The sequence below is a fragment of the Diadema antillarum genome, unplaced genomic scaffold (assembly GCF_040938485.1).
Source record: "Diadema antillarum isolate AM-2024a unplaced genomic scaffold, OU_Dant_1.0 seq00001608_RagTag, whole genome shotgun sequence".
Taxonomy (NCBI): Eukaryota; Metazoa; Echinodermata; class Echinoidea; order Diadematoida; family Diadematidae; genus Diadema; species Diadema antillarum.
In genome coordinates, this window is record NW_027272321.1 from 60,828 (window position 1) to 79,601 (window position 18,774).

At 36.7% G+C, this 18,774-nt stretch overlaps 1 protein-coding gene across 1 annotated transcript in view; it reads left to right on the plus strand.

Annotated features, from left to right (window-relative positions):
• Positions 1–6,876: 6,876 nt before the first annotated feature.
• The window catches only part of LOC139711080 (uncharacterized), a 36,672-nt gene continuing 24,774 nt past the window's right edge, over positions 6,877–18,774 (plus strand). The window contains exons 1-2 of the mRNA XM_071622999.1: positions 6,877–6,986; positions 16,391–17,205. Of these exons, the coding sequence (XP_071479100.1) occupies positions 16,768–17,205 (438 nt within the window). The 5' untranslated portion in view covers positions 6,877–6,986; positions 16,391–16,767. The remainder of the gene's footprint in view (positions 6,987–16,390; positions 17,206–18,774) is intronic.

The window sequence follows — 18,774 nt, forward strand, 5'->3', positions numbered from 1 at the left end:
TTACTCATATCAATGACAGTGTTATCTGATGCATAGTTTTCGAACTATTAAGGATCAAACGTGGGAAATGTTTTTTGTAACACCTGATATGATTTCGTCATCAAGAATATTGTTAAACATAGATCCTTTCCTCTACTGTGCCAGCGCTCCCTAAACGGCTTCTTTTAGCTCGGCAAAGCACTCATTTCCCTGCGATTCCGTAGCGTGTAAGTTGTTACCCCGTGCGATTGCTATAATATCCACTAAGACTGATTATGTGCAATGTCAAATCAACCAACAAGAACCACAGCAACAAGATCGATCACTGCATGGGACATTGTTGCTATCGGTAGAAGTCATGAAGTCGTATAGGCCAATAGTATACCAACAGGTCCGACATGGTTGAATAGTAACCCATTTCAGCCGCAGTGTAGCAAAGATGACTTTAAGGTAGCGTTCTTTCAGCTTCGCAACTGAATTAGCTTTAGTAGATTCAGAGGCCATGAAAGCCTAATAGCGATAAGTTTGATAAACACCATTGTTCACCGGCTGATATTAAAAGGCTGTGGTAATTAAGTTCAAGCTACATGCCTGCGCTGTCCATGCGAGCATTGATAATAAAGGACATTGCTCAAACATTTTACACTCTAAAAAATGAAATGATAAACCAACAATTTGAACGATGTCACACCTCAAACCTTTTGTAAAATGTCAAATTTCACACTGAAAATGTTTGATTTTACATTTCAGTTCAACATTTTGAGTGCTAAATCTAACATTTTATTGTTAATTGTTGTTAATCTTTATGACTCAATATAAGCAGCTTTTTCTTAATCTGTATTGATTAATGTTTCTTATATGAATGAATGATGAAAATTGTGCAATTCCCATACAAATCTTTGACAATTACCGTGCATGTTTGTTTTGTTTTTATTGTATTGTATTATATTGTATTAGTTCAATCGTTGTTTTGTTTCCTGTTTCCTGTTTCTATCATAATGTATTGTTGATTTTGTAACGGCCTCTAATCTAAGTTGTGTTTTGATATATATATATATATATATATATATATATATATATATATATATGTTTCAATCAAAACTGTGATTTTAAACTATATTGTAAAGGAAATCTCCATTTCCAAGCCCTAGGCTTTTGCGTGATTTCATCCTTTGACTCACACATCTATGTAAATATTTTATATGTGATTTTATGAAATGAATAAATTGAAATGAATTGAAATTGAATTGAAATATTTAACAAAAGGTTGGAGGAGTGACAATACTTAAAATGTTAATTTACCATTTCAACACTAACATCTGCTAGAAATGTTGACTTTACTTCAGGCTCCGAAATAAAAGCACGCAACTAAGATTCGAAATGAATTATTGTAACGTTTGTTTTTATTTTGTGCCACTATCTCTTTTAGGAGCACCAAAATTTCAGAATTTAAGGATTTGAAGAGGCCCGCGAACCGGCTACCAGAGAAAAGAATCAATGTCGATCAATGACACACACACACACACACACACACACACACACACACACACACACAAACACACATGCATACACATGTATTATGTAATATATATATATATATATATATATATATATATATACATATATATATATATATATATATATATATGTATAAATGCTGTATATATACATGTATATAATTATGTATGACATATACATGGATTATATTCATATTCGTGATTTGTAAGTAGAGAAGAAAACTGGCGAAGGTGTTTCATTGATCAAAACCTCTATGATGTCGGGAGTGAAATTTATCAAAAGAACAACAACAACAGCAACAGCTTACCTGAATTGTCTTGTTATATAACAAGTACCTCGTAGAAATGACATACAATCGAGGAATGACAATTCACTTTTTTTTTTTCATTGAAGATCGTTCTAAACTTTGTTGTTGTAAATCTAGTCATTTTTTCCGTCTCCCTCACTGAGATTTTAGTAAAGAATATTCCATGCCCTTATTGGTCAAAAGGTAACGAAAAAGAAATCATAGACATTTCTTTATGTCGTATATGTATATATGTGTGAACATCTATACGCATTGTATATGGTAAAAACCTACAATATTCAAACTGTACAGTTGAAATTATGGATTGTGAGGTGACTGGCATTGCACTATTTTCTGAGGGGCGCAGCCCCGAGGAAACTATAACCCATGCCAGTCAACGAAGAATCCATGATATCAGTTGGTACCTCGAAAAGAGTGCTTGGCATATTTGATTTATATCCTGCAATAGAAATATCTAGACCGAGATGAAAATGAATGATAAAATGATAATAATCAAAATTACATTGTATGAACTTGAAAGTAGTAGCTTACTACTACTCATTTTGCCTATAGAGTCTAGATCTAGTCAAACAAGTTCATTATTGACGATGCAACAATATCGATAAACCTGGAAATATCGGAAGACATTTGCAATGTCTACAATCACATGTTTCAGTATACTAGTATTTGTTATAAAAATTTACCACGCAACCATGGGAGTGGTAGTGCAGCGCCTTTATTACAAGTGGCGCCATCCATGCTAGTGCACAGTGCAAGTGGAGAGTGCATAGCAGTGTAGTGCAGTGCATGCAAAGATACATGCATTTCATAGGCCTTGGGTGTAATCTCTTTGAGTGCATGCTCGTGCTGCGCATAAAAGCAGCGCAGCTCAGCGCATACCAGCAGTGTGGTGAAGCGCATGCAGTATGCGGTGCAGCATTACAGTGCAGCGCACTTGCTCTTTGCTGCGCTGGCTGGCTCTCAGCGATTGCGATTGCGATATCGATGTCTAAGCATCCAGTTATTGTGAAAAAGTGACGTCAGAATATTGGTCGGTCAAAAATTGTTCAGAGGCTGACGTCACGCCACATCTACTTTCTCTTCATGGTGACATTACTTTTAAGTCACATGAGAAGTTCTCGGCCAATGCTAGTTCGAGAATTTCGTGATGTAGGATAAAACATAAACTATTTTAAGGGAAATTCCATCTTGATAACATGTTGCTTTGTATAAAGCCAGAAATATCCGAGAAGTAGATAAGTGAACACTAGATGAAAAAAGAAATGAGACATAATAGAAACAGATATGAACTGTATGTGTTTGTAGGGTAGAGCAAACTGATAGCTCAATGTGATAAAATACTTGTTGAAGAGCTCTCTATTCTGTTTGCTCGTAAAAAAGAGATTCACCAACATCCATCTTTCTCTCAAGAAAAAAAAAGGTCTCCCGACCTGTTATTCGTACATTATTCGAGTAATAAGTATTCGCGCGTCATAGTTCCTCGCCGGATAAGTCCTGTCTGTGCCCAAATATTTGAGAAAAAAAGGGATATTACTGATTTTTTTTTTTTGTACCAAACGTTTTGATGAGATGCTCAACATCTAGAAAACACTCAGTTGCTAATTTGTCTTCCGCTCTATACTTACATTCCATAGCTCTTTCATGTGTCCCATCTTTTCCAACTGTTCGCTGATTTATTCGTCAGATTTACTATCTTCATACAAGGAATATTAAGATATCAGGATGGAAATTTCCCTTTAATACTAAAGGTCATGTTCGCTTGACATTCGGAAGAACGTGAAGAGAGATCGCACACATCTAATCCCCGATGAAGCTGTGCTGTAAATCATTATTTCTCCCGTTCCCATGACATTTGCTCCTGTGACAATTACTCACATGAAATATCTGCACGCTAAGCCAAACTTAAATTTTACTCATAAACATAACCTTTAACCCTAATCCTAATTCTCACATCAAACAAAACTTAAATCCCTATCACAACTCTAACACTAACCCTAAATCCTTGGAGAAAATAAGACTGGACCTATTATTGTCACAGGAGCAAAATGTCGTTTCACCCATTTCTACAGATGCCACTACAGCCTCCTGCCTGCCATATGAGTTTCTTGTCCATATGAAGAGTTTGTTCGCAAAAACCGATAAGTCCATTTTTGAAGATTTTGAAGTACTGTCTCTGTCATAAAGTACAAAATAATACCTTTTAAATGATATATTGGTCACTACATATAAAGGTACATTTTTGAAGTTATGGTCAAAAGAAGCAAAAATTTTCTTATTATTTTCTTTATTTTTCTTGACCTTTAATCGCAAATATCTCCATTTGGCAAATATGGACTTATCGGTTTTTGCAAACAAGCTCTTCATATATAGATGAATCTGTGCACATTTCAATCAGTCGAACAGACAGAGTTAATGGCGCTTGTATACCTCACTGGAAAGTAGGCCTACATATTGTACCAATTGTCGTAATTGAGAAGACTTCAAATGCCAAGAAAACGAATCTTGGATGGTTCACAATCGTAGTTTTTTTTTTTCATTTTTCATTTCCATGTGAAACATCGACAGCCTTGTCTAGCGGTAGACCCTTTTCCAATAAATGAGTTGTGAAGGTCAAGATAAATCGTTTGACATAGCACATTAATTAGCCACTAATTAGCGTGGGCCAGTGGCGTACATTTCGCATGACGAATGGCAATGTCAGGGATCTGTTAAGGGATGTTCTCAATAGTAGACTATTACTGGATTAGATGGGCATTACCCTCTAGTCGGTAAAAGGAAAAAAAATCAAACTTGAAGAACATCTACATTCTGTAGAAAGATTAAAAATGTTAATTACATTCTTACATGAACGGTCTGAATTCATTATTTTCTTATATGAATTCGATCTTGAAAACATTATGCCTTATTTTCATACGCATATATACGTGCTTCCTGCACAAACACGTATTGCACTATTAACCCCCATCTCCCCGTCCCTCCCCCCCCCCACACACACACATTCACTCAACTTACATCTCACGTATACTCCGCATGCACATCTATACAAATCATTCATTAAACTGTGAAACTACATCGAAATGAGCAGGCACATGAATAATCTTTTCCACAACATTCTTAACATTTCTTTCAGAAATATGTACACAACATAATAATCTGATTGTTGTGTTGCCAAATGTTGCATGTATCTGTTATATATATTGCATATAGATATATATGAATATATATATATATATATATATATATATATATATATATATATATAATTTTTATTTTTATTCTGGTTCCGCCTTTCAAGTCAAGGTGTCTTGATGAAAACACACCCAACTTGTGTGTGCGGTACGTGAATGGATTTACTTTACGTGGCCACTATGATAAAGAGTCATTTAATGCTCATCATTCTCATGGGCACGCTATACGATACCACGGGACCAAAAGTTTTAGTATCATGCAATGAGGACAAGATGCCTTACCCCTTTCAATGCCAATGAGTCGAATGTGTACGAGTTTCATACACAAACCTTTGGACAGAAAATAAACTAGGGATACAAAGGGTTAAAAGGGGAACTACTACTACTGATGTCGAACTCGTGATCTCACAACTGAGGCGTAGAGGACATTCACCACTGAACGATTTTCTCCCACATGCTTGTATGTTCATTTCATTTCATTTCATTTTATTTCATTTCCGACGAAAGTATACAATATGACATTTGCGCATATACAAAGTAAAGTACAATGTGACTTTAGCATATTCAAATGAGATTTAAATACACGCCATTTTTTTACAAACTTACAAAACATACTTTTGGATAAGGAAATGCATGGCAGACCGCAACTGCATCGTAACAAAGAAAAAAAAAGTCGGAAATGAAGGGGACTGCTAAAGGGCCAAGCTTGTAGAATCTAGTCCCCTCGTGAGTAGTAAATTGTAGTATCGAAACGATAAGACATATTGCTTGGGAAACAGAAGGAACATAAAACAAACGTTATGTATGTTGGAATGTTACAATGTACCATCAATTTTCCTAGTTTCTTATGTTGCTTTTATGAATCAACTAAGTGTTACAACATTTTGATTTGTAAAAGGTAGTTTCACATCTTTTGCCTATATTTTGCGAGAATGCCTCTGCACACTTCAACATAAATCTACGCCCAAACGAAATCAAGATCGGGATTCATACCAAAAGGACAGACCACTCAATGCAAGCAAACGGGTCGCCTCGTGCTTCTGCTTGAATATCGAAGATACACAGTGTCCATGAAAGAGTAGTCCAAGGTGTAAGCCTATAAATAAATCAGCAACAATGGAATGACTATGGTAAAAACTTTATGTTTTCCTTTATGTTTTCATAAGTGCTTGTGTGCATTTGAATGTATCAGCATTAAAAATCTGATTTGTTGACGGCTCATATGTAGAATCTTGTAAGGTCATGCAATGTTTTTCAAACAACCAAGCGATGGATATATTTTGATCTACTTACGTTAAAAATAGACATGAAGGTCGAAACATTCTGTATCTTTTTTTTTCTACCATGATAATTGACAAAAATAGATATTCAAATGAATATAAATTGAGAATATGTAGAATATGTAATCAGTTTAAAGCTGTTTTAAACGTTGCGGCGTCAGCAAACTGCATTCCACTTCTTGGCGCCCATTCATACATTTATAGACTCCAATGTACATTCAGCGACCGCCGATAGAAAGCGAGCTGGTAGATGTATGACGTCATTGCCGTAGTTGAATATGCAGTAACTTTTATCCACCACTTTTCCCGCTCGCTGCTTGGCCGTCTCGCCGCTGACGTCACGAAAAAAGAATTGGACTGCGCATGCGACGGTTTGCTTTCACAGGTGTGGGAATTACGGAGCGAAGGGGAGGGGTGATATGTTAGTGTGTGTGTGTGTGTGTGTGTGTGTGTGTGTGTGTGCGTTTGTGTGTGTGTTTGCGAGTATCGGAGTCATGAGCGAGAGTGCGCTCACACGACTATCTACGCCTCCAGGACTGAATCGAAGGAAAAACCAAGGCCTTATAAAACTATAGTCGCAGAGGTTCCCGCCACACACAGTACATGGACTCATACCAGCGGAGATCAGTGACCAACCTGTGAGAGAAATTTCTGTTGTACCTATACACCTATTAAAGCAGGCGCATCACGTGACTATAATTGGGTTATTTGGCGGTAAGTGATCAAACTCACTAATTTCAACGTTTCCAAATGTCAGTAATTAATCCAGGACACGGTAAGGTTAGTGCCACTTCTTTCGATTTTTGTTTTAATTGTTTGTTTTCTTTATTTTTGCATCAAACTTCGTCGTGACCTTACAGATTCACTCGTTACCGGAATATCGAATAATTTCAGTAATGACTTAGCGCCGATGAAGCACTATTACATCTGTTTTTCATTACCGTAGCAAAGTTCCATAGCATCTTATGAAAGTGGTTTCACAATGCCCCTGATAGAATGAAACTTCTGGGACATTGATCTACTTTGCGGTCTGTTCATATTACAACGGTTGATGCTGAAAGAAGAGTTGCTGCTTGCTTCATTATAGATAGCTATCATTCATCTAAAACTGGATGTATAGATTGAGTTGCGTATCCTATTTCGATTTGTTAGAAAAGAAAAACTGAAAGCATTGTATGTTGACACGATTTTCGCTGCCAGCAATGGTCCCAGTTTGTTTTTCTTTCTTTTTTTTCAAGAGAAATGTTTTGTAATAAACTTCCATGATAGTACACATTCGTATTTCTTTTGGCACTACTTATATGGGCAACGATTTATTTTCTAGCATAAGCAATACTGTATCTTTATAGAGCAACCAATTCAAGGTATAGATGTATGCGTCTTGGACCCTGAAAGTTGCTTGACAAAATATCGATAACAGTTACACGAAGAACCCGTGCTCTGTCACACCCTTTTGATTCCAACTGCTACTAGTATTTAAGTTTTCAGCTAGGACTCCACTTTACAGTTACCGTTTCCAGACATTATAGGGAGGCATATATTAGTCGTTATCATGGACATCTTTTCATATCATATTCTTGTTTTGTTTCTTTCTCTCTCTCTCTCTCTCTCTCTCTCTCTTTGGGGAGGGGTAGCATTTAAACTTGTGTATTATAATAAAATACAACCATAAAAGGAATACTATAGCATGGCTTCTGAATGTATTAGCTTAGACAAAATGCTGGGATGAATAGCCTTTCAACATATATTTGTCATACCGTTTATCCATATTCCGTGACCACTCTATTTCACGCAAAACAGGGTGTACTGCAATAAGGCATCCCCTATATAGAAGAATGCATTGAATATGTTCGAAATTTCCCGGGCTTTACTTGATGTTTTGGTGGTTTTGAACATCTTCTTAAAGAAATTTCAAACGATGTTGTAATTTGTGCAGCGAAGTTCATCTGTCAATCAGTTCTGCCCTTTGAGGGGTTTTTTTGCGTCTTCTGTGCATTTTCCTCAGTTTGAAAACGCTTAATTTGATTTTTTTTAAAATACGATTTATTTATTCTCTGTATGGCATCAGCTTATACTTCCTTATTTTCAGCACATAATCAAACATAATAACATATACATAATTTTATGGTTGGAAACACCAAGGCTATTTCCTACAATTTCAACCATTTTCAAAACATATACACCTGTGACATAATTACACTTGATTTCTTTTGACGTAAACGCAATGCATGATTCGCGACAACAAAAACGTAAAAACATATTTGACAACCACGACAACAGTGGACTTTGGATTCGTTTATTCCTCATTTCTCTCCGCTGTGTCAGTCAGTATATTGTGGTTCTTTTAAATCAGTTTAAGCAAGTCGCGGTTTTTTTTCTTTTACTTTTACAAAGCTTATAAAAGCAACTAAGGTGTTATTGAATTCAAATAGAAATTAACAATTTCTATAAGTGACTCAATAAAAATGTAATCATGTTAATTGGTGTTTCGTTATACACCAATGGTAATAATACACATGCATGACGTCTAATTATTTTTATCTGCCAGAAAAGAGCAAATTTTATTGCAATAATTGTGGAAAAGAAGAGAACAACGGTCATATAGAATACATGATTTTGAACAGTAACTTTATAGATTACGTATATCAGATATAAGGTGTGATTCAATCCCAACTACTGATGTCGTTGTTGTTACCTGATATGCCGCACCTTTTCAAAGCCTTATTGCCAACATCAAATAGTTTGATAGGAAGTAAAACCATAGCAAAACGAGTTTTAAAGAACGTGCTTATTGCGGACTTTAATTCAGGGGATTGAAAAAGAGTACTTAAAATAAAATCTTCCTCCTTTCCACTGTGATATCACGCCATGACCGTGTTTTCGACGCGTGCTCTCATTGCCGTCGCAAATATATGGCAAGATGGATAATTGCCTACAATTATGATTTACGATATCGTCTATTTAAAGGGACATTCCAGACGATTTATATAATCTGCCATCATTTAGTACATGAATCGATAGTGTCATGCATACAGTGTATATTTGTGGAATTCATTGTGAAGATTGTAGTCACTAAGCAGACAAGCCAATACTCTGAAAAACCCAAAACACTCTGAATAAGAATGATGACATAGGAAGTTACATATTTTATTAATGTAGTAATTTCATCTCATTGCAATACTGTTTGCTTAACAGTTCGCCTGTGTATACAATTTATGCAGGCTTTCTTCTTTTATTCTGCTTCCTTTAGAACTCAATCATGCATGCTTATCTGAAGCTATGTCATCATCCTCGTTCATTAAGATTTGTTATAAATTTTGGGAACATTCTTATTTCATCCCAATTACTTTAAATTCTGAAACTCTGTACCCGTGATAACGAATTAATAGATATCCAAATGAAAAGTTAAAAAGAAATCATTTTGAGGTCTCCTTTAAATCCAGGGTATCAAGCTTCAAATGCTCCAAGCTTCTGCCCCACACCACATAAAATATTTAACAAAGGCACAAGGCACCGATGACATAAAATTGATGGTGTGAGCGTGGTATTATTTCATTTTACTGTCTTTTTAGACTGCGCAAGACCGACAGTGAAGTGCATAAAGGAAATAAGATAATGAAAAGATTAATAAAGGACCCGTTTTGTACTGACAAGATTTTACATGGGATATGCTTATGTGAAACAAGATAGGAATCAGCTATAAGAAAAGAAGATGATGATGATGATAATGAAGAAAGCAGATCTCGCTAGGAACATAGTTTATATGTGTAGAAAATATGATTATTACCACTATTTTTCGTCACCAACAGGCTTAAATAATGTTGTACTTGATTATACCTGTGCATGCAAACGACAAAAGGAAAGTGCGTTGCGTTTTAGTTTGTCTTTGTTGACTCAGATACAGAAAGAGGAAATGTTATTCAAGTGTATTCAAATGTCATTAAACGATTCTGAGAGGGGAAAATGGTGATTGACAACTTAGTTCTTAATGTCGTACTCGATTAACTCGCTTTTGATGTGCATTCATCGCAGAATTGCAAGAAAGCTGTCAATGTATGTCAGACATATTTGCATTTAATAAGAGCAAATTTTCTTTCTAGCTGTTGTGGGAATCCAGAGTGCACGTGCAACACTGTATGAAAACATAAAGAGATAAAGAGAGAGAGAGAGAGAGAGAAACGGACTTATGCCTGCAGAAAAGCAAATGTAGTGCAGGTTTGATCTGTGTAAATTGGGGCTGTTTGAGACGCGAGGTAAATTCGCATGATCTGTAAACTTAGGAGAACCCCGCTTTATAACCCGGCACGAATTAAACCACAATTAGAATGGAATATGACGGGAGGGTGAGGGGAAGATGCCGCAATGCAATAAATGTTCCCGCTTGACCTTTAAATTCAACTATATAGCCGACCCTGACATTGTGACGTAATGGACGGTTGATATGTTGATAAATTATGTTCACAGAAAAAGAGTGTGTGTGAAAGGAAGCAGAGATACTAAAAGGATAGACATTATTTCTGCAATGGCCCCTTATACAGTGCTACTTCATGATTCGTGATTGTAATTGTTAAAGATGGCATATTCTTATTTTCCCCCTTTTTCTCTTCTCACTAAACAGTTACACATTTTGTTATTAGAAGACATGTTACATTTAATTCTAATGGATTATGAGCATGTAATCCGTACATAAATATATAAGCTTGTATCTCAGTTTAACCAGAGGAAAGATTTAGTGACAAAGGGATCACTACTGGAGGATAGAACACTTTACGACCAATATATGTATTTGTTATAAGACTGCACTGACTTTCAAAAGGTGGAAAATACGCATGTTTTGCGTTTCGCCTCCACCTAAAGTGCTTGAGGTAATATTTCACATGAATGACTAACAATGCACGACACAACATGGTCATGTCTGTTTTGTGGGCTGAAAAAGAACAAACAATAAATGTTCATTGGAACGCACAAGTGAAATTGAAAATATCTTTCAGGTGGAAGGCTGTGGTTAAGTATGTGTGTGTAAATGTATTCATGTGTGAATTACTATTGCATACACACTTGCCAAGGTGTACATGCATCATTTAATTTTTCTTTTCTAATTTGTCTACCTGCGCCTACAAGACGTTGTCATTCTGAGGGGTTGATTTTTCTTTATCTAATTTTTATCAGCTGCTGCAGGTTCCTTTGCGTTTTGATTTTAGGGAAATAGATTTGACTGTTTCAAAAAGCTTTCTATTTTTTTATATATCATTACAGCTTGTTTGCTCTCCTCTCTTTCTTCCTTTCTCAGAGATAGCAACGTATTATTAAAATCTGCATTTCCCATATTGTATGAAAATCAATACTCATAACTCTCCGGTGAATGACATATAGTGGAAGTCAATTTAGCAGTTGTTTTTATTTGATTTCGATGTCACATGGACAGATGGGTGTCCATTAAGTACATTTTGACAGTGGCCCGTTAATTGAATACTTTGTCATTCTCTCTATCATACTCTTCGATATTAATCCCCTTCTCTCTAGCTCTCTCCGCTCTTTCTTCATTGTCTTCATTTTTTCGTTGTTGTTGGAATTAAAAGGGTTTCATTAAAGACAGTTCATGTGATAAATTTTTGGTTTGTCTTGAAAAGATCACTCGAGAAGGAGAGCGCTGTGACCCGCCTAAAAATTTAAAGTTCACTGCGCACGTGTATTTCTTTGCTTGTCAACTTTGAAATGAAGAAATTTTCTCGAAAAGTAATACAGAAAAATCAAGTACATTATTTAGTTGATTTTATTCTATTACTTGAAACTATAGATTGTACTTTCTTCATCACACATAAAATAGGTGTACATTTCATAGCTGCAAATCAAATAAATGCACAGTTGACATTGGATTTCTCGGGCGGTCACACAGCTTCCTTTGTCCTGAAATCAAAATAAGAGAAATATCCATCTGGAAGTTTCCTTTCTTTTGTAAAACTTTATCTCACAATCACTACTAATATTGAATCTATTGTACATTCTCCACTTTTACATTAGATCTTGACCTGATCTGTTGCAAGTGCTTACAAAGAGTTTGCATAAAAGCGTTGCCAGTAAACATACTTCTCATGTAATTCCACTTTCTCTTAAGTTTTTCGATGTACTCACCGGCTGGACAGTATGACTCCCTTATTTCAAAAGGCGACTCTTTATCTTCCATCAAGGTTCATCAGCATTCCCATGTCTTTTGTCCGAGTTTTGGTTTGTACTGCATAACAATGCATTGCACAGAATACTTCCCATTTCCGAACTGTTTGCTGGCCACTACAGTTATCATAAGTGAGCCAAGAAACCATTTCCTGGGAGAACCTAACAGTTTACTCTTTGAGACATTGGTAGTTCTTGGTGGCAACGATTTAAAATACAAGTCCATGAACAACTTAAGTTTTTGCAGTCCATTCGTGGCTGCTCATGGAAATTCGATATTGATTGGCGGCAACTTCGAAATTAATCATCTGTGTCTTCTCAGCAGCTTCTCTTTCAATTGTTATTCTGAGTTGAGGTGTTGACTAGGAATTTATTGTGTTACGTATTGGTTTACTGTGAATTTATTGTTTTGTGTCTTTACCAGTCTCCAGCAAATCTGAGATGATTGTAAAACAAATGTGTGTTTAGTTATCATAATTTTCTTTCACATTTCTGATCATTTCTTTGAGCCATGGGTATGTTCGCAATGCATATCAAGTTCTTATAATTTGATTTTCGCCTTGTTGGAGTGTTCGTACACTGCAAAAGCCACCATTTCCTGCATCTCCCATGCAATGGGGATAAAAGGAAACAGCAACATACACCCAACTTTACAAATAACTAAAAAGCGATCACATCAACGTCATGTCAATGAACTGCCATTGGGTGTGGCCGGGGCCGTATCTTTACAGCATGCAGCTATTTTGAGAGGCTGCGTGGTTCTCAAAGGCCACTCCTGACAATGTTTGCCATAAGATGGCCTATTCACTAAGCCTATAAAATGTAATACACAGACGTACATTATAAGAATAATTCATTTATGTACTTAATCTTATCATGATTATATATATATATATTAGCATGCATTCCTATAAAGTAATGGAACAGAAGTACAGTAGTGTATAAGAATGTAAAAAAGACCTGCGAGCATATGTGTTGAATTTCGTTGTATTCTTTGTATATTTTTTCTTATGGTTTACGAGTGTGTTGACGAAAAAGTTCTGTTCATACTCCATCATGTAAATATATAATTTGGGTGACTATGACACATAATTGATTACTGAGAAAGAAAACCAGAGTTGCGGTCCTATGAATAATCTATCTCCTCGTCAAACAGTCTATTTCTGTGATTTTTTATCGTCAGCGAAATTTCAATTTTTATTGTGGAGGGAGTGGGATTTCTAAGTACCATGTTGCATGGAGAATAAGCGTGTGATAAATTGCACGTGAGTAAAAATATATTTTTAAAAATGGGGCTGTTATATCCGGAAGAATTTGCATCAGAATTTGTTGTCACTGGTATATCAGAGACAATAATCGGTAAAAGCTTTGCCAATTGTTGAACAATTTTAAGCGTTTAAGCTGCCTTCCGGTTGCTGCGGGAACAAATTGTTTGATTTCTCTGGGAAAGTGTAATGACTTAGCCATGCGTCATGACTGAGTGTGCCGATATGTATTAGTGCTATACCTGTGAGTCATTGTCTGCTTCTGACATAAATCCATGTCAGCATGCGTTGTTTGGCACCGGTTTCCATTGTCAATCGAACATGTATAGCACTACAGACGTGTAACTTCTGGCCTACTGGAAGTCGGCATTCAAGATGGACATTTCTCTTCTTTGAATCAATGTGAGTCAAAAGATCGATACAAGTTTCGTGTATGAGCGCTCTGGACACGACGGGGCGTATTGGCAAATGTCGCTTTGTTTTCCTTATGGGAGTATATACGCCAGGACGTAATAAATGGATACAATATCTTACAGAGCAATGCGTTTACTTCTGGCGACCATTTCCTGTCATATTCAAGCATAAACAGAATGTTGATGAATGGAAGGAAAAGTGTTTTCAATCAATATTTGTGTTTCTTGTCGTCTTTTGACTCGCGATTGTGCTGCTCTAATGCGACTGGTAGAAGGCAATAGCAAAAACTTCGGTTGTTTCCCTTCCTCCTTTTCCTCTTTGTTCTTTCCCTCGACAAGGAGCTGCGAGTGCCAACACTATCTCAAATTCGGGCATGGAAGTGCATGCATCATAAAGACCAGAGCAAAACCTGAGGATTGAATGACTGTTGACAAGCTTGTAACCTAGTCCCGCTCAAATAAAAACCCAGCTAGATGTTGGAACTCTGGTGGGGTTTGAGATAAAGCGTAACTCGACAGTCTGGTTTGCTGCTCTTAACAGATGAATCAATTCAGCCATAAAGTGCGATAAAAAGGAAAAAATAGAGGCCATATTATAAATTTGTGGATGTGGAGTTTTTCTGTACGTCATGAGAGTAAAATATGTCTTTTTAATATGTACATTCATATGTATATAAATATTTCTTTATATATATATATATACATTTATATAAATAATGTGTGTGTGTGTGTGTGTATGTATGTATGTATGTATGTATATGTGCATCGCAAATATTCATCGTCTCATATTCGTCCTGCTGACGACCTTGTATAAGATTGCATTTACGTAAATGGTATACTCTAGGTTCAGTTGCCGGTACTACTGATCCCTGTTTATGTTAGTTGTAAATACTGCAAAATGTTTATTATGCACTGCCAGACAATTTTCACTTAAAGGACAAGTTCACCTTTATAAACATAAGGATTGAGAGAATGCAACAATATTAGTAGAACACATCATTGAAAGTTTGAGGAAAATAAGACAATCCGTTCAAAAGTTATGAATTTTTAAAATTTTTGTGCAGCAACCGCTGGATGAGAAGACTACTGCAGAGTATGAATAACTTGCGTACAACAATATAAGGAAAATATAAAGAGAATTTCACAAAATTCCATCTTTTGAAAAAAGTACACATTCCCCTGAATCGTTACCGACAAATGTTATGGGCAATATTATTTCCCCTGCCTTTAGAAAGAGGCAAATCAAGAGCTCTTTTATTATGCGAAAAAAGTGAACATATGTTGAATTTTCTTTTACATTTTCTTTATACTGTTGTACGCATATGACTCACAAGCTGTAGTAGTCTCCTCATCCAGCGGTTCCAACACAAAAATTTTAAAAATTCATAACTTTTGCATCGATTGTCCAATTTTCCTCAAACTTTCACTGATGTGTTCTACTAATATTGTTGCATTCTCTCAATCCTTATGTTTATGAAGGTGAACTTGTCCTTTAATATTCGCCTCGTCTGAAATTTTATGCACGTATTGGTGACGTCCCGGCATTATTACAAGGCATCAACTAAGCGGAAAATAGATATCAAGAGATTAAGAGCAGGGAAATCGTAATGCTGATGACACCACTAAGATATCGCTGTGACAAAGATTATCTTTGCCTTGAGAGGGTCATATACGCTTATAGCCTTTTATCTGACTTCGATCACGTAGTTACATCGTCACTTTCTCCTGCTATTTATAGTTTTATTTACAATGTCTCTAAACAGCATGACTCTTGTTTCCTGTGTGAACGAAATGAGATTCTAAATTCATGCGATTCAGGAGTGCCAAAAATTTCAGTTTCAGAAGGACTCATGGTGTTAGCGCCCTCTTTTCGCTGTCTGTACCTGAGAGACATTTATGTTTTGAGAGCAGTTACACTGTAGGCCTACAACAGGAGCTAGTAAATGTTAAAACCTGCAGAAACTGCAAGAAAGAAAATTAAATAAAGATCACGACGTTTACTTCATGCATTATCTTAATTCTAATATCGAATACTGAGTTTGAGACAGTCCATAGTCAAAGAACGAGATCTGGGAGCAGAGGTAAATCTGTAAGTAATATGGACACAATATGAAGATATTGTTCCAGAAATGATGACCGAAAAGCATAGATCAGATTTTGTGAGCGTCTGTTGTGGATCATTTGTGATATTTAGTGCCAAGGTGGGTCGTATTTCGAGGCTTACCTTGAAGATCAATACTTATGTTATATTCCTTTTGTTTCGTTACAGGAACCACGTTGTGTCTCCCTCGAAGAGTGCAGTCAGCACTGCATGAACAAAAGATCAAAGACGACATCGATGTTGATGACGGATCCTTACAGCTGGTAGAAAAAGCAAAAATAGACAGGCGGCTGTACCATTTAGCCACACGTTAATGCGTGTTGAGGAAAGCCCAAGCCTTGCTGAGGCATAACCCCTTGATTCACGTTGATCTCATTGCAACTCAATAAAAGGGACATAATCAATACAACATAATACAGGAAAGAAGGACTCGACTACCCCAACTTCACCCGGGAACGTATTCCCAGCTCGTGAAGGTGACGATACTGGGCTCGGGCCTAACTCACTTTCCTTTGCTGGTTTAACGCCATCCAGACCAACGCAAAATGCCTATTGCGGACTTTCTGTTTTACATAGCCGTTCTACTAGGTTTATCCGCCGTGGTTTCCTGCGCGCCAGTACAAACTCCCCTGGAGAAAGCCGCCGCCGCGGCGGCGGGTGTGAAAGTTTCCGCAGTGGACGTGGACACGCCGTTAAATCGACTCTATCGCGATGCCGTGAGGGTGCGGGATAACATCAAGGAATTCCTCTCGATCCTTGCCGACTTCGACCAGCTTCAGGCCAACGAAGCCGACCGCGAGCTCGAGATTAGGCAGTACGGCGTCAAGCGAGGTAACACCGGTTTCAAGGTCAACGGCTGGAAGAGGAAGCGCAGAAGCACGATGGAAAGCGATATAATCGCCGCAGCCTTCACTAACAAGCTGGACCACAAGGCAGCGGACATGGTCCACACGATCTACACATTTCTCGATGATCTACAAATAGTGAGTATATTGTCGTTTCCTCCCATTCCCGTGAAGCTAACGGGCAAACAACAACAAACTATACAATTAATGTAGGCAGGCATCAGAGTAAGAAAGTAGTTCCTCGATTTGATCACCGTCAAAACAAAAGATCATCAATCACGTAGCCAACATATCGAGAGATAAAAATGATGGTTACCTTCCACATTACAGTGAAGTACAGATGCAACTACATACGCAGTCTATTGCCAAGATATTATTTTCCTCGCTCACTCATATGCATGCAAGTTACGTTGCACCATGGGTTATACGTACTCTCGCGTCAGAGTTGAACGAAACTGCGAAACTGCACACTATTACCTGTGTAAATTTCTGCGGTATAAAGGCGCCAAAATGTAATACGTACGGCTATTACGCGTGTGCATTCCTCTAATGTGTATGGCTCTATGATGTCATTCAGCGTGTAAATACACGAACAACTTAAATTCTTGCAGGAAGATTGCAGTAAGCAACGAGAAAAAGTAAACATCCATTGCTAATTTAACGGAAGAGACAAATCTGTCTATTGGTTTGGGTTAACTGATCATTTATACACATGAATAAAATCGTTTTTATGATACTATAATTCGCATAAAACAAATGACCCCCAAACTTTAATCAGCGTTAAAAAGCTGCAAGAGTGTGTGTAAACTTCAGTGAGAATGAAAGCATGCAAGCACAATGTAATCTATCATCAGACAAATCATACATATAGGCAATCTATTATCGTTTCATTGAACTGAACTGAAACCAAAAATATTAGATAATTAATCCCTGAAATATTCATGAGCATCACGTATATCATTCACAGATAGTGGACCAAACCTTTAACAAAGTTGTGTTAGTATCAAAGTGAGACCATGGTACTTATATAGGACGTTTGTTGATTCTTAGTTACATGAGTGATGTATTTACAGTCATGTAGGCCTACTCAGTCTAATCCCTTGAGAAAGAAAGAAATCCTTGTGATCCCTTATCTATAATACAAAGAAAAAATAAGAAAAATTCGCGGCATGGAAAAAAAATTAAATGGTACATTACAAATAAAAAGAAAGAAAATACAAACAACAACGAAGCAAAAAAAGACATCCCACGAGTAGGGACACTATTGTGTATATCTCAATAGAGTTTGAGATTAAGTGTATTTGGCGCTATATAGAGTGGTGACCCTATTATTGAAGAGAGGATCTAATCCTTTGCATCATGATCACGGTCTAACGGTAATATCTAACAAGAAACAAGCCAAGATTTGTGTTGTGAGCAGATAAGAGAATTGTGCACATTGATTCTTAACATTTGTGACCAAAACTGCACCTCTTGTATAGAGTTTACAATAAATACAGATTACAGATTTCTTTCAGGGTTATCACGCTTTCAATCTCTGCCCTTTGTGTCAATGCCTGCAACCCCATCAAACATAAGAAAGCACTGGAAATCACAAGTCATATTGACTACGGATTTTTACAACCCCACAATACGAAACAATGTTAAAAAAATCCTAATATTTTCTTATCTTGAATATGTATTTTCTTTGTAAATTCATGTTAAAGA